We start from the raw sequence: 18,387 nt of genomic DNA, 5'->3' as shown, positions 1-18,387 counted from the left end.
GTGTTGTCTATGTTGTGTTCAGGGACTGTGGCCCTTGCAGACGTGTTGTCTATGTTGTGTTCAGGGACTGTGGCCCTTGCAGACGTGTTGTCTATGTTGTGTTCAGGGACTGTGGCCCTTGCAGATGTGTTGTCTATGTTGTGTTCAGGGACTGTGGCCCTTGCAGATGTGTTGTCTATGTTGTGTTCAGGGACTGTGGCCCTTGCAGATGTGTTGTCTATGTTGTGTTCAGGGACTGTGTCCCTTGCAGATGTGTTGTCTATGTTGTGTTCAGGGACTGTGGCCCTTGCAGATGTGTTGTCTATGTTGTGTTCAGGGACTGTGGCCCTTGCAGATGTGTTGTCTATGTTGTGGGAACCAGAATATTGGTAGCAGAAAGAAATAACCCCTTTTGTGTGAGTGGGTGTGGATGAGTGTGCATGGGGGAGGTTGTTTGGGTTGATGCACTGATTGAAAGTGTATTTTGTGTTTTTTCTATGTAGATTTAATTTTAAAAAAATATATATATATATTTTTTTAATTTTTAATTTTTATTTTTTTTAAGAACAGGCCCGCGGGCGACTCATCTGGTCCTTACGGGCGACCTGGTGCCCGCGGGCACCGCGTTGGTGACCCCTGGTCTATATGTTAGTGTGTCTATATGTTAGTGTGTTTATATGTTAGTGTGTCTATATGTTAGTGTGTCTATATGTTAGTGTGTCTATATGTTGTTGTGTCTATATGTTAGTGTGTTTATATGTTAGTGTGTCTATATGTTAGTGTGTCTATATGTTAGTGTGTCTATATGTTAGTGTGTCTATATGTTAGTGTGTTTATATGTTAGTGTGTCTATATGTTAGTGTGTCTATATGTTAGTGTGTCTATATGTTAGTGTGTCTATATGTTAGTGTGTTTATATGTTATTGTGTCTATAGATATACAGCTGCATTGTATACATAACGTCATCATTTTTTGTGATTAATCACATGAGTTCATGCATTAAATATGAGACATTGTAACTTAAATTGTTTAATTAAATTAGCCAGCAACCATTTGTATTGTTACTTACTAAAAATAAAAGCTAAAATAAAATAAAATACTGTTTTTGTACTAAATAAAATTAAAAACAAAGTACTGTTTTTAAATTTTAGAATACATTTTTCCATATATTAGCCACACCGGACTATAAGCCACAGATATACTGTATATATGATGTGAAATGAGTTATTTACACACAAAATATTTAGTAAATGTTTATTTACATGCCTTAATTGTTTCCAAACAATGGCAGTAAAACGGATGCTCAAGCAAAACAGAAGTCATGGTCATGGACCCACTAGCTGCGGAAGCTAGCTCTCCAATCAGCTAAACGGATTCAACAACTCCACGGTGACGTTTTGGTGAATTTACAAAACTGAAACAATACGAAAAGAATGCCATTGTTAGTTAATATTACTAACACAGACACTAGTAAACCTGTTAGCATATTAGCTAATGCTAATGCCACTAGCGTCATTACATTACGATAACATGTACAGATATGCATGAAAACATTCCAATAGACATCACACACGGGACTGTTTAGTAAGTAAGAATTGTTTTAGTTATATTGTAAAACTCACAAACGTTGCTTGGCGTGATGAATAAAGAATCCTTTCGAGCAGAAACGCTACGGACGGCTTTACTTCCAGTTTAAGGCATTAAAACAGGAAGTAGGATCTGAGCTGAGGATGTCGTTGTGACTTGTGCAGCCCTTTGAGACACGTGTGACTAATGGCTGTATAAATAAACTTTGATTGATCGATTAAAGTACATTTTCAACCCACAATACCTGCAGTGAGCGAAGTCGTCCAAAAGATGGCGCCATAGCACAAACAGTAACACACCATTTCAGTCTTCTGCTTGGGTTTAAAGCAAACTATTGAACAAAAAACATTATGGACATTAGCGGAAAAAAACCAACCTTTATTTAGCTGCACCTTTTATAACCCGCAGGGTTCAAAGTGTAGGAAAAAAGTTGTAATTTAACGTAACTCACACAGAAATGGTGGAGGCAGCGCCAACATGGAAGCGGGGAGAGCGAGGGCGGAGAAAGCATGCGTGGTGCACACATAAAGGCAAAGAAAATCACTTTTGTGGTGTTTTTGAAATAGTCACTAAGATTTGTTGAAGTCTCATGAGATTTGGCGATGTCTCGCGTGATGTCACACATGATCGTTAGAGATCCAAGTTTTGAGTCCAACTTTGAGTGGTATTTTTATGAACTGTACTACTTTGACTTTGCAGCTTCTAATGTTAATGTATTCATTTCATGTACTTCACTCCAAAGTATGTCATACTGTATGTCAGCACTATATGGCTTCAAGGCACCTCTGATGGTATAAACCAACGCTAATCTCTGATGAGCCAAAGTACGGAGATAAATCCCTCCCGATTCGGCTCGCTTCTTCCCTCCACTGTGATTGATGTCCCTGCTGCAACACAATCCAGCTGCTCAGTTGCTTGTTTCAAGCAGGAGAATCAAGTATTGTGAGCACAGATTATTTAATTTTGGGCATCAGTAGATTTATTTGAAGAAATGTAAAACAATATCATTATCTTTTAAAAAAATTAAAAAATGTTAATAATAAATAAATAAATAAAATTTAAAAAATGTTGAAAGATAATACTACGTAGTAAAGGGACATGGGGAAAAAAAAAAATTTATAATTTTTTTTTTTTTTTAGACATGTATCTCGTGCGCACGAGAAACTTTTTATAAAATTATTTTGAAAAAAATGAAAAAATTTATATATATATTTTTTTTTAGACATGTATCTCGTGCGCACGAGAAAGTTACTCATGCGCACGAGAAACTTTTTATAAAATTATTTTAAAAAAAATAAAAAAAATTTATAATTTTTTTTTTAGACATGTATCTCGAGAAAGTTGCTCGTGCGCACGAGATAGTTTCTTTTTATAAAAATTTTTTTTTTTAAATTAAAATTAAAAATGATTAAAAAAAAAATTTTTTTTAGCCATGTATCTCGTGCGCACAAGAAACTGTCTCGTGCGCACGAGATACATGTCTTTAAAAAAAAAATTAAAAATTTCATTTTTAAATTTTTTTTTTAATGATTTTATAAAAAGTTTGGCACGAGAAAGTATCTCGTGCGCACGAGAAAGTATCTCGTGCGCACGAGAAACTTTTTATAAAATTATTTTTAAAAAAATAATTTTTTTTATAATTTTTTGGTTTTTTTTGTTTAGACATGTATCTCGTGCGCACGAGAAAGTTACTTGTGCGCACGAGATAGTTTCTTTTTATAAAATTATTTTTAAAAAAAATTAAAATTAAAAATTAAAAAAACATTTTTTTTAGACATGTACGAGAAACTGTCTCGTGCGCACGAGATACATGTCTTTAAAAAAAAAAAAAATTTATAATTTTTTTTTTTTTTTAGACATGTATCTTGTGCACACGAGAAACTATCTCGTGCGCACGAGAAACTTTTTATAAAATTATTTTTAAAAAAATAAAAAAATTTATAATTTTTTTTTTTTTTTAGACATGAATCTCGTGCGCACGAGAAAGTTACTCATGCGCATGAGAAACTTTTTTTAAAATTATTTTTAAAAAAATAAAAAAATTTATAATTTTTTTTTTAGACATGTATCTCGAGAAAGTTACTCGTGCGCACGAGATAGTTTCTTTTTATAAAATTATTATTTTTTTAAATTAAAATTAAAAACGATTTAAAAAAAAATTTTTTTTAGCCATGTATCTCGTGCGCACAAGAAACTGTCTCGTGCGCACGAGATACATGTCATTAAATTAAAAGTTAAAAATTTAATTTTTTAAATTTTTTTTTAATGATTTTATAAAAAGTTTGGCACGAGAACGTATCTCGTGCGCACGAGAAACTTTTTATAAAATTATTTTAAAAAAAAATAAAAATAATAATTTTTTGGTTTTTTTTGTTTAGACATGTATCTCGTGCGCACGAGAAAGTTACTTGTGCGCACGAGATAGTTTCTTTTTATAAAATTATTTTTTTTTAAAATTAAAATTAAAAATTAAAAAAACATTTTTTTTAGACATGTACGAGAAACTGTCTCGTGCGCACGAGATACATGTCCTTAAAAAAAAAAAAAATGTTATAATTTTTTTTTTTTTTAGACATGTATCTTGTGCGCACGAGAAACTATCTCGTGCGCACGAGAAACTTTTTATAAAATTATTTTAAAAAAAATAAAAACATTTATAATTTTTTTCTTTTTAGACATGTATCTCGTGCGCACGAGAAAGTTACTCATGCGCACGAGAAACTTTTTATAACATTATTTTTAAAAAAATAAAAAAATTTATAATTTTTTTTTTTAGACATGTATCTCGAGAAAGTTGCTCGTGCGCACGAGATAGTTTCTTTTTATAAAAAATTTTTTTTTTTAAATTAAAATTAAAAATGATTAAAAAAAAATTTTTTTTTAGCCATGTATCTCGTGCGCACAAGAAACTGTCTCGTGCGCACGAGATACATGTCTTTAAAAAAAAAATTAAAAATTTAATTTTTTTAATTTTTTTAAAATGATTTTATAAAAAGTTTGGCACGAGAAAGTATCTCGTGTGCACGAGAAACTTTTTATAAAATTATTTTTAAAAAAATAATTTTTTAAATAATTTTTTGGTTTTTTTTGTTTAGACATGTATCTCGTGCGCACGAGAAAGTTACTTGTGCGCACGAGATAGTTTCTTTTTATAAAATTATTTTTTTTAAAAATTAAAATTAAAAATTAAAAAAACATTTTTTTTAGACATGTACGAGAAACTGTCTCGTGCGCACGAGATACATGTCCTTAAAAAAAAAAAAAATGTTATAATTTTTTTTTTTTTTAGACATGTATCTTGTGCGCACGAGAAACTATCTCGTGCGCACGAGAAACTTTTTATAAAATTATTTTAAAAAAAATAAAAACATTTATAATTTTTTTTTTTTTAGACATGTATCTCGTGCGCACGAGAAAGTTACTCATGCGCACGAGAAACTTTTTATAACATTATTTTTTAAAAAATAAAAAAATTTATAATTTTTTTTTTTAGACATGTATCTCGAGAAAGTTGCTCGTGCGCACGAGATAGTTTCTTTTTATAAAATTTTTTTTTTTTTAAATTAAAATTAAAAATGATTGAAAAAAAAATTTTTTTTAGCCATGTATCTCGTGCGCACAAGAAACTGTCTCGTGCGCACGAGATACATGTCTTTAAAAAAAAAATTAAAAATTTAATTTTTTTAAAATGATTTTATAAAAAGTTTGGCACGAGAAAGTATCTCGTGCGCACGAGAAACTTTTTATAAAATTATTTTTAAAAAAATAAATTTTTTTATAATTTTTTGGGTTTTTTTGTTTAGACATGTATCTCGTGCGCACGAGAAAGTTACTTGTGCGCACGAGATAGTTTCTTTTTATAAAATTATTTTTAAAAAAAATTAAAATTAAAAATTAAAAAAACATTTTTTTTAGACATGTACGAGAAACTGTCTCGTGCGCACGAGATACATGTCTTTAAAAAAAAAAAAAAATTTATAATTTTTTTTTTTTTTTAGACATGTATCTTGTGCACACGAGAAACTATCTCGTGCGCACGAGAAACTTTTTATAAAATTATTTTTAAAAAAATAAAAAAATTTATAATTTTTTTTTTTTTAGACATGAATCTCGTGCGCACGAGAAAGTTACTCATGCGCATGAGAAACTTTCTCGTGCGCACGAGAAAGTTACTCATGCGCATGAGAAACTTTTTTTAAAATTATTTTTAAAAAAATAAAAAAATTTATATATTTTTTTTTTAGACATGTATCTCGAGAAAGTTACTCGTGCGCACAAGATAGTTTCTTTTTATAAAATTATTATTTTTTTAAATTAAAATTAAAAATGATTTAAAAAAAAAATTTTTTTTAGCCATGTATCTCGTGCGCACAAGAAACTGTCTCGTGCGCACGAGATACATGTCATTAAATTAAAAGTTAAAAATTTAATTTTTTAAATTTTTTTTTAATGATTTTATAAAAAGTTTGGCACGAGAACGTATCTCGTGCGCACGAGAAACTTTTTATAAAATTATTTAAAAAAAAAAAAAAAAAAAAATTTTTTTTGTTTTGACATGTATCTCGTGCGCACGAGAAAGTTACTTGTGCGCACGAGATAGTTTCTTTTTATAAAATTATTTTTTTTTAAAATTAAAATTAAAAATTAAAAAAACATTTTTTTTAGACATGTACGAGAAACTGTCTCGTGCGCACGAGATACATGTCCTTAAAAAAAAAAAAAATTTTATAATTTTTTTTTTTTAGACATGTATCTTGTGCGCACGAGAAAATATCTCGTGCGCACGAGAAACTTTTTATAAAATTATTTTTAAAAAAATAAAAAAATTTATAATTTTTTTTTTTTTAGACATGTATCTCGTGCGCACGAGAAAGTTACTCATGCGCACGAGAAACTTTTTATAAAATTATTTAAAAAAAATAAAAAATTTTATAATTTTTTTTTTTAGACATGTATCTCGAGAAAGTTACTCGTGCGCACGAGATAGTTTCTTTTTATAATTTTTATTTTTTTTTTTAATTAAAATGAAAAATGATTAAAAAAATTTTTTTTTTAGCCATGTATCTCGTGCGCACAAGAAACTGTCTCGTGCGCACGAGATACATGTCTTTAAAAAAAATATTAAAAATTTAATTTTTAAAATTTTTTTTTAATGATTTTATAAAAAGTTTGGCACGAGAAAGTATCTCGTGCACACGAGAAACTTTTTATAAAATTATTTTTAAAAAAATAATTTTTTTTATAATTTTTTTGTTTTTTTTGTTTAGACATGTATCTCGTGCGCACGAGAAAGTTACTTGTGCGCACGAGATAGTTTCTTTTTATAAAATTATTTTTTTTAAAAATTAAAATTAAAAATTAAAAAAACATTTTTTTTAGACATGTACGAGAAACTGTCTCGTGCGCACGAGATACATGTCCTTAAAAAAAAAAAAAATGTTATAATTTTTTTTTTTTTTAGACATGTATCTTGTGCGCACGAGAAACTATCTCGTGCGCACGAGAAACTTTTTATAAAATTATTTTAAAAAAAATAAAAACATTTATAATTTTTTTTTTTTTAGACATGTATCTCGTGCGCACGAGAAAGTTACTCATGCGCACGAGAAACTTTTTATAACATTATTTTTTAAAAAATAAAAAAATTTATAATTTTTTTTTTTAGACATGTATCTCGAGAAAGTTGCTCGTGCGCACGAGATAGTTTCTTTTTATAAAATTTTTTTTTTTTTAAATTAAAATTAAAAATGATTGAAAAAAAAATTTTTTTTAGCCATGTATCTCGTGCGCACAAGAAACTGTCTCGTGCGCACGAGATACATGTCTTTAAAAAAAAAATTAAAAATTTAATTTTTTTAAAATGATTTTATAAAAAGTTTGGCACGAGAAAGTATCTCGTGCGCACGAGAAACTTTTTATAAAATTATTTTTAAAAAAATAAATTTTTTTATAATTTTTTGGGTTTTTTTGTTTAGACATGTATCTCGTGCGCACGAGAAAGTTACTTGTGCGCACGAGATAGTTTCTTTTTATAAAATTATTTTTAAAAAAAATTAAAATTAAAAATTAAAAAAACATTTTTTTTAGACATGTACGAGAAACTGTCTCGTGCGCACGAGATACATGTCTTTAAAAAAAAAAAAAAATTTATAATTTTTTTTTTTTTTTAGACATGTATCTTGTGCACACGAGAAACTATCTCGTGCGCACGAGAAACTTTTTATAAAATTATTTTTAAAAAAATAAAAAAATTTATAATTTTTTTTTTTTTAGACATGAATCTCGTGCGCACGAGAAAGTTACTCATGCGCATGAGAAACTTTCTCGTGCGCACGAGAAAGTTACTCATGCGCATGAGAAACTTTTTTTAAAATTATTTTTAAAAAAATAAAAAAATTTATATATTTTTTTTTTAGACATGTATCTCGAGAAAGTTACTCGTGCGCACAAGATAGTTTCTTTTTATAAAATTATTATTTTTTTAAATTAAAATTAAAAATGATTTAAAAAAAAAATTTTTTTTAGCCATGTATCTCGTGCGCACAAGAAACTGTCTCGTGCGCACGAGATACATGTCATTAAATTAAAAGTTAAAAATTTAATTTTTTAAATTTTTTTTTAATGATTTTATAAAAAGTTTGGCACGAGAACGTATCTCGTGCGCACGAGAAACTTTTTATAAAATTATTTAAAAAAAAAAAAAAAAAAAAAATTTTTTTGTTTTGACATGTATCTCGTGCGCACGAGAAAGTTACTTGTGCGCACGAGATAGTTTCTTTTTATAAAATTATTTTTTTTTAAAATTAAAATTAAAAATTAAAAAAACATTTTTTTTAGACATGTACGAGAAACTGTCTCGTGCGCACGAGATACATGTCCTTAAAAAAAAAAAAAATTTTATAATTTTTTTTTTTTAGACATGTATCTTGTGCGCACGAGAAAATATCTCGTGCGCACGAGAAACTTTTTATAAAATTATTTTTAAAAAAATAAAAAAATTTATAATTTTTTTTTTTTTAGACATGTATCTCGTGCGCACGAGAAAGTTACTCATGCGCACGAGAAACTTTTTATAAAATTATTTTAAAAAAATAAAAAATTTTATAATTTTTTTTTTTAGACATGTATCTCGAGAAAGTTACTCGTGCGCACGAGATAGTTTCTTTTTATAATTTTTATTTTTTTTTTTAATTAAAATGAAAAATGATTAAAAAAATTTTTTTTTTAGCCATGTATCTCGTGCGCACAAGAAACTGTCTCGTGCGCACGAGATACATGTCTTTAAAAAAAATATTAAAAATTTAATTTTTAAAATTTTTTTTTAATGATTTTATAAAAAGTTTGGCACGAGAAAGTATCTCGTGCACACGAGAAACTTTTTATAAAATTATTTTTAAAAAAATAATTTTTTTTATAATTTTTTTGTTTTTTTTGTTTAGACATGTATCTCGTGCGCACGAGAAAGTTACTCGTGCGCACGAGATAGTTTCTTTTTATAAAATTATTTTTTTTTAAAAATTAAAATTAAAAATTAAAAAAACATTTTTTTTAGACATGTACGAGAAACTGTCTCGTGCGCACGAGATACATGTCTTTAAAAAAAAATAATTTAGAATTTTTTTTTTTTAGACATGTATCTTGTGCGCACGAGAAACTATCTCGTGCGCACGAGAAACTTTTTATAAAATTATTTAAAAAAAAAAAAAAAAAAGTATAATTTTTTATTTTTTTTTAGACATGTATCTCGTGCGCACGAGAAAGTTACTCATGCGCACGAGAAACTTTTTATAAAATTATTTTTTAAAAAATAAAAAAATTTATAATTTTTTTTTTTAGACATGTATCTCGAGAAAGTTACTCGTGCGCACGAGATAGTTTCTTTTTATAAAATTTTTTTTTTTTTTAATTAAAATTAAAAATGATTAAAAAAATATATTTTTTAGCCATTTATCTCGTGCGCACAAGAAACTGTCTCGTGTGCACGAGATACATGTCTTTAAAAAAAAAATTTAAATTTAATTTTTAAATTTTTTTTTTAATGATTTTATAAAAAGTTTGGCACGAGAAAGTATCTCGTGCGCACGAGAAACTTTTTATAAAATTATTTAAAAAAAAAAAAAAAAATTTATAATTTTTTTGTTTTTTTGTTTAGACATGTATCTCGTGCGCACGAGAAAGTTACTTGTGCGCACGAGATAGTTTCTTTTTATAAAATTATTTTAAAAAAAAATTAAAATTAAAAATTAAAAAAACATTTTTTTTAGACATGTACGAGAAACTGTCTTGTGCACACGAGATACATGTCTTTAAAAATTTTTTTTTTTTTTATAAATAAAAGCCCTAAATCACAAGTGTCTCAAAGGGCTGTACAAGCCACAACGTCATCCTCGGTACAGAGCCCACATACGGGCAAGGAAAACTCACCCCAGTGGGACGTCAATGTGAATGACTATGAGAATATATAGCATCAGCAGCAATGCTAGGTGCTAAACATACAAACTAATCATTTTAAACCATAATAAAACAAACACTTACTGTACAATTTCCACTCTTGCTGGTACATTGACCGACAGGACATTTACATAAGTCCATTTAGATGAAGAATCAATCACAATCCTCACGAAGGGTTAAAAAAAAGGTTGCTGCAACTAGCGTCTTTTTGTGCATTTTTGGATGTGAAAGTGGACCAGTCTCTCGGTCCACGGCCACATGTGTCTACTAGCGGGTGAGAGATGCGTGAATTATAATCTACAATTTACCTTCAGCAAGTTTGAGATGAAGCAGAAGCAGCCGTCGGATCAGTGTCAACAGTGGCGGCGTAAGCTAGCATTAGCATGAATTGATTAACGTGGACCCCGACTTAAAGAAGTGTAAAAACTTATTGAGGTGTTACCATTTAGTGGTCAATTGTACGGAATATGTACTGTACTGTGCAATCTACTAATAAAAGTCTCAATCAATTAATCAATCAAAAAGCTTACTACTATCAATGCGCCACTGAAATAGTCAGTCTGCGTTAGCACTTATAATAACAATATCACTCATATTTGGCGCATTGTTGGCGCTTTTCTGGATATTTCTAGAGGGTTTTATGGGCGCAACAGAGGACCCTCCATCTGTTGACTCATTTGTTAGCTGTTTATTTACCATTTACAATGCATCACAAAAGCCAAAGGTGTGTTCTTATCTTACGTAAAGATAGTGAATGATAAACAGCACATCTCTTTCCAGATTGTGCGTACTCCCAGTATGTCTGATCTGAGGATACGGTCAGAGTGCAGAAGTGTTACTACCGTGACGTAGAATCTACGGGGGGAGATATTCCATGTTTAGAGGGTGTTTTCTTGCACATTGTAATTACAATTGGGTATGGTTCAATAGACGCAATGAAGCAACTTGTTTTTCCACTCCGCTGCTACTTTAAAGGGCTTTACGGGCACATTAGAGCAGTGCTTCTCAACCTTTTTTGAGCCAAGGTGCATTTTTTGCGTTGAAAAAATCCAGAGGCACACCACCAGCAGAAATCATGAAAAAAACGTAATTTAGTTGACAGTAAAAAGTCGTTGTCGCAATTGTTGGATATGACTTTAAAGCCTAACCAAGCATGCATCACTATAGCTCTTGTCTCAAAGTAGGTGTACTGTCACCACCTGTCACATCACACCCTGACTTATTTGGACTTTTTTGCTGTTTTCCTGTGTGTAGTGTTTTACTTCTTGTCTTGCGCTCCTATTTTGCTGGCTTTTTCTCTTTTTTTGGTATTTTCTTGTAGCAGTTTCATGTCTTCCTTTGAGCGATATTCCCCGCACCTACCGTATTTTTGCATAAAATGCATAATAAAGAAGGAAAAAAAACACATATAAGTCGCACTGGAGTATAAGGCGCATTTTTTGGGGTAAATGTATTTGATAAAAGCCAACATCAAGAATAGACATTTGAAAGGCAATTTAAAGGCCTACTGAAATGAATTTTTAAAATTGAAACGGGGATAGCAGATCCATTCTATGTGTCATACTTGATCATTTCGCGATATTGCCATCATTTTGCTGAAAGGATTTAGTAGAGAAAATCGACGATAAAGTTCGCAACTTTTGCTCGCTGATTAAAAAAAAGCCGTGCCCCTACCGGAAGTAGCGTGACATCACAAGCGGTAGTGCTGCTCACAATTCCCCGTTGTTTACAATGGAGCGAGAAATATTAGGAGCGAGAAAGTGACGATTACCCCATTAATTTGAGCGAGGATGAAAGATTCGTGGATGAGGAACATTAGAGTGACGGACTAGAATGCAGTTCAAGAGATATCTTTTTTCGCTCTGACCGTAACTTAGGTACAAGCTGGCTCATTGGATTCCACACTCTCTCCTTTTTCTATTGTGGATCATGGATTTGTATTTTAAACCACCTGGGATACTATATCCTCTTGAAAATGAGAGTCGAGAAGGCGAAATGGACATTCACAGTGACTTTTATCTCCACGACAATACATCGACAAAGCTCTTTAGCATGAGCTAACGTGATAGCATCTGTCTCAAATGCAGATAGAAACAAAATAAATAAATCCCTGACTGGAAGTATAGACAGAAGAACAACAATACTACTATCAGGAGACACCGAACCAAACACTGGACATGTAAATACACGGTTAATGTGTATTCGACGCCTGTCGAAGCCTAGCAATGCTGTTGCTAACGACGCTAACTTAACAACGGGACCTCGTCAGAGCTATGATAAAAACATTAGCGCTCCACCTACGCCAGCCAGCCCTCCTCTGCTCATCAACACCCGTGCTCACCTGCGTTCCAGCGATCGACGATGCGGTCGGCGGCCCGGAGACGTAGGAAGTCAAGGTGAGTTTGCCGCTAGCGCGTCTGCTATCCAACAAAGTCCTCCTTGTTGTGTTGCTACAGCCAGCCGCTAATACACCGATCCCACCTACAACGTTCTTCTTTGCAGCCTCCATTGTTCATTAAACAAATTGCAAAAGATGTCCAGAATACTGTGGAATTATGAAATGAAAACAGAGCTTTTTGTATAGGATTCTACGGGGTACCATAACTTCCGTTAAACTGACTACGTCACGCGCATACGTCATCATACCGCGACGTTTCAGCCGGATATGAAACAAATTGCAAAAGATTCACCAACACAGATGTCCAGAATACTGTGGAATTTTGTCGAAGAAAACAGAGCTCTGTGTATTGTGTCCAAACACTTCCGTGGACCTCGCGACGTCACGCGCATACGTCATCCTCCAAAGGCGTTTTGAACCGGAAGTTCCCCGGGAAATGTAAAATGTCACTTTATAAGTTAACCCGGCCGTATTGGCATGTGTTGCAATGTTAAGATTTCATCATTGATATATAAACTATCAGACTGCGTGGTCGCTAGTAGTGGCTTTCAGTAGGCCTTTAAAATGTCTAAAGAATAGTGAACAACAGGCTGAATAAGTGTACGTTATATGAGGCATAAATAACCAACTGGTATGTTAACGTAACATATTATGGTAAGAGTCATTCAAATAACTATAACATATAGAACATGCTATACGTTTACCAAACAATCTGTCACTCCTAATCGCTAAATCCCATGAAATCTTATACGTCTAGTCTCTTACGTGAATGACATCAATAATATTATTTGATATTTTACGCTAATGTGTTAATAATTTCACACATAAGTCGCTCCCGAGTATAAGTCACACCCCCGGCCAAACTATGAAAAAAACTGCGACTTATAGTCCGAAAAATACGGTACTTTGTTTTAGCAATCAAGAATATTTCAGTTGTTTTTATCCTTCTTTGTGGGGACATTGTTGATTGTCATGTCATGTTCGGATGTACTTTGTGTACGCCGTCTCTGCTCCACAGTAAGTCTTTGCTGTCGTCCAGCATTCTGTTTTTGTAGACTTTGTAGCCAGTTCAGTTTTAGTTTGGTTCTGCATAGCCTTCCCTAAGCTTCAATGCCTTTTCTTAGGGGCACTCACCTTGTCATGATCTGTGGTCTAGATCATGTTTTGTTTAGTTATGTTCTGTTAGTTTTGGACTCCTTTTAGTTCCTGTTTGTGCACCTCCCTGAGTTTGTTTTGGCTGCCATGGTTGCTAATTGTGTTTACCTGTCTCTGATTAGTGTCCGGCCGCTCACCTGCTACCCGAGCACTAATCAGAGGCATTATTTAAGCCGGTCAGTGGGTCTGGCGTCATTGTTTCATGCAATAACTCCGTTCACACTGCTCCTTCCATGCCTTGCCAAGGAAGTTTTTGTTTGTTCATGCTACAGTTAGTAAGCTTTTTTTTCGTCCATAGTTTATGCTAAGTTTTAGTTTAGCTTCGAGTGCGATCGGGCACGTTGTTCTGTCGGCTCGCTTTCTGTTTTGTACTCCTTTGGTTTCATTAGGAATAAATCATGTTTTTACCTGCACGCCATGTCCGGAGTAGTCCGTCTGCATTCCTGGGAGAAGGACCCCGCAGCAAGCTGCGACCCCCCCCATCCTGACACACCTTTTGTTGAGTTTTAGTTTAAGCATTAGATACCTTTTTACCTGCACACTGCCTCCCGCTGTTGTCTGTATATTGTGATCACCACAAACCATCGTCGTCTCACGCGACGTGTTCCCGACATCTACAGAGCAATTAGCTACCTGCTGCCACCTACTGATATGGAAGAGAATAACACGGTTACTCTGCCGAGCTCTAGACAGCACAGACACTCAACTACGGTACATTATTTGCGGATTATAATTACTGGTTTGCAAAAAGTATTTTGAACCCAAATAGGTGGAAGTACATAATCTCCCACGGCACACCAGACTGTATCTCACGGCACACTAGACTATCTCACGGCACACCAGACTGTATCTCACGGCACACTAGACTGTATCTCACGGCACACCAGACTGTATCTCACGGCACACTAGACTGTATCTCACGGCACACGGGACTGTATCTCACGGCACACCAGACTGTATCTCACGGCACACCAGACTGTATCTCACGGCACACCAGACTGTATCTCACGGCACACCAGACTGTATCTCACGGCACACTAGACTGTATCTCACGGCACACTAGTGGTTGAAAAACACAGCATTAGAGTACTTCCATTAGCCACCTCCGACTTGCCATATTTTACACTTGGAAAAGCCTTGCATAGGATTGTGAATGATAGGCACAATTGTAATAGGCCACACCCATAAGAGTTGTGCATCACAGAGCAGATGATCTATGAAGACATTCATGACAGGCTGATTTCAACCCAATAAGACATTTAGAAACTGAAGAGAGTTATTTTTGGCTTACGTTGATCAGTGTGTTCCTCCGCATTTCAAATATTGATGAAGGGCGGCTGTGACTTCTATATGACCGCATGCAAGAAAAGCAGCGATGATGACATACTCTACAAACTTAGCTCTTTCAAATGTACTGCTCTCTCATATACTCTACATAAAACATCTTTCTGTGTCCGCATACTGAAAAATCAAAGGTCATTTTTCGGACATAGATATGCCAAGAGGTTTTACATATTTATAGTAAAACATGTTTTGTATCATCTTTGTGTCACGGGTGACAGTGTGTTATTGTTTACATCATCTTACCTTAACTTACCACTCATTTGAGATACTTTGGTTTTTGTTATGCTTTAAGTTGCGAGCCCAAGCAACCCTTGTACTATTTGTCACACGGTTGTTATGAATTCATATATTGTCACACATTGTTGTTGTTTTTTTGCTTTGTCTACACAAGAACAAACATAAGTTTTGATTAGACCGACCTGGGCAATTATTTTGACTCGGGGGGCCAAATTTAGAGAAAAAAATGTGTCCGGGGGCTGGTATGTATATATGTATATATATATATATATATATATATATATATATATATATATATATATATATACTTATATATATATATATATATGTATATATATATATATGTATATACATGTATATATATATATACATATATATATATGTGTATATATATATATATACACAGTATATATATATACGTATATATATATATACTGTGTATATATATATATATATATACAGTATATATATATATTAATGTGTGTGTGTGTGTATATATATATATATTTCATATATAAGTATGTATGTATGTGTATATATATTTCATATATATATATGTGTGTGTGTATATGTATGTGTGTATATATATATATATATGTGTGTGTGTGTGTATATGTATATATATATTTCATATATATATGTATATATGTGTGTGTATATATGAAATATATACAGTATACTGTATATACATACATATACACACATATATATATATATATATATGTGTGTGTATATATATATATGAAATATATATATATACACACACACATATATATTAGTATATATATATATATACATATATATATATATATATATGTGTGTGTGTATATGTATATATATATATGTATATATATATATATATATATATATATGTATATATGTATATATATATATATATATATATATATATATATATATATATATATATATATATATATATATATATATATATATATATATATATATATATATACGTGTGCCCCGGAGGCCATTTGCGGCCCACACTAATGTTTTAAAGGCCCACGGCACATTCTAAAAATACTATTCAAATAAACAAAAACATAACAAAAGTAAAATAAAAAAGCTTAAAGGTTAAATGTCATTTAGAAAAAGTTGCAATGTTGACTAATAAAACAAAGCTCTTTTTTTTTTACTTTCAAACTGTCATTGCTCAAAACATAATATTGAATCAAAATCAATGTTATTATGAATTATTGACCTATCCAAGGTTCCCATTACTTCACATCAAATATTACACTAAGAAAAATATTTTTTGGTGGAAGATTTTGCAAATTTGATGAATAAATAACCCCAAAAATGTATATTTTGTTGTTTTCTTACTGTACCGAAAATGAACCCCGACTTAAACAAGTTGAAAAACTTATTGGGGTGTTACCATTTAGTGGTCAATTGTACGGAATATGTACTGTACTGTGCAATCTACTAATAAATATGTACTGTACTGTGCAATCTACTAATAAATATGTACTGTACTGTGCAATCTACTAATAAATATGTACTGTACTGTGCAATCTACTGATACAAGTTTCAATCAATCAGAAAAAAACCGAACCGTGACCTCTAAACCTGAGGTACGTACCAAACCGAAATTTTTTTGTGTACCGTTACACCCCTAATAGTAACTGATGAGATGACCATAGTAACTAATTAGATGACCATAGTAACTAGTATATCATGCAAAAGCTTAGACAGACAGACAGACAGACAGACAGACAGACAGACAGACAGACAGACAGACAGACAGACAGACAGACAGACAGATAGTAGTTTATTGATTCCTTCAGGAGAGTTCCCTCCGGAAAATGAAAAGCATTCCAAGCATGTAAAGACTTAGTTAGTATAGTAGAAGGTCATTATAAAAGATGAGTGCACATCATAATGGCAGCTACACTTTACATCTTAAACATCTCAAAAAAATGATTTGTGAATGTCAGGTGGGCCAGATTGAAAAGCTTAACGGGCCCCATGTGGCCCCCGGGCCTTTATTTGCCCAGGTCTGTTCTAGAGTCTGCTGCACAGAACACTGACTTTCAATCTGCGATGCCTTTCGGGGTGCACACAATCAAAGTGTGTGTTGATGTTGTGTAGGCGCGTGGGAGTGGGAGCATCTCCAAGAGGCCTTGGAGGAGAAGCTGAAGAACTCCCTGGCCGTGGCTCAGCTGATGGAGCGCATACGATCCCTTATTGGCAGAGAGAGGGTGAGTCCTCTCACATGCTAACACTCTGCTGCTGCTACCAAAGTACACACAACAAGGTGCTAACACTCTGCTGCTGCTACCAAAGTACACACAACAAGGTGCTAACACTCTGCTGCTGCTACCAAAGTACACACAACAAGGTGCTAACACTCTGCTGCTGCTACCAAAGTACACACAACAAGGTGCTAACACTCTGCTGCTGCTACCAAAGTACACACAACAAGGTGCTAACACTCTGCTGCTGCTACCAAAGTACACACAACAACCCAACATCATCTTGAAACTGGAAGAGTTTAGTTTTGAATTAGCTCTCTCTGCCCTCCTGAAATGAGAGTTGAAGTCATGCTAATCTCTGACGTGAGGAAGCCGCTACTTGCTAATGTAACACACGGCTGCACCGCTGACCTTCATTAGCGCGATGCTGTTTTGACACATTATAATTAGCATATTTGCATAATTACCGTAGTCGCAGTAATCAACTTGGAGGCAGCGTGGGAATTAAGGGAAAACAAACAAGGCGTGACTCCATAGAGGAGAAAATGCTGATTAGTGTTAGGTCTCATCACGGGAGAATAGGAGACGTGTCAGGTGGACCAGACCAGCTCAAATACGAGGAACGTGACCATGTTTTAGGACTAGCTGAGGCCTTACTTTAATATGATCAATCAATCAATGTTGATTTATATAGCCCTAAACATAATAGTGTGAGAGTCCAGTCCATAGTGGATCTAACATAATAGTGAGAGTCCAGTCCATAGTGGCTCTAACATAATAGTGAGAGTCCAGTCCATAGTGGATCTAACATAATAGTGTGAGAGTCCAGTCCATAGTGGATCTAACATAATAGTGAGAGTCCAGTCCATAGTGGATCTAACATAATAGTGAGAGTCCAGTCCATAGTGGATCTAACATAATAGTGAGAGTCCAGTCCATAGTGGATCTAACATAATAGTGAGAGTCCAGTCCATAGTGGATCTAACATAATAGTGAGAGTCCAGTCCATAGTGGATCTAACAT

General features: G+C 32.8%; 1 protein-coding gene across 1 annotated transcript in view; it reads left to right on the top strand.

Moving 5' to 3' along the window:
- The window catches only part of rhobtb3 (Rho related BTB domain containing 3), a 109,084-nt gene that overhangs the window by 74,080 nt on the left and 16,617 nt on the right, over positions 1 to 18,387 (top strand). Inside the window, exon 8 of the mRNA XM_062063555.1 lies at positions 17,261 to 17,370. Within this exon, the coding sequence (XP_061919539.1) occupies positions 17,261 to 17,370 (110 nt within the window). The remainder of the gene's footprint in view (positions 1 to 17,260; positions 17,371 to 18,387) is intronic.

The sequence above is a fragment of the Entelurus aequoreus genome, linkage group LG01 (assembly GCF_033978785.1).
Source record: "Entelurus aequoreus isolate RoL-2023_Sb linkage group LG01, RoL_Eaeq_v1.1, whole genome shotgun sequence".
NCBI classification, from domain to species: domain Eukaryota; kingdom Metazoa; phylum Chordata; class Actinopteri; order Syngnathiformes; family Syngnathidae; genus Entelurus; species Entelurus aequoreus.
Note: the sequence above shows the minus strand (reverse complement) of the source record. Positions and strands in the feature narration are given on the sequence as shown.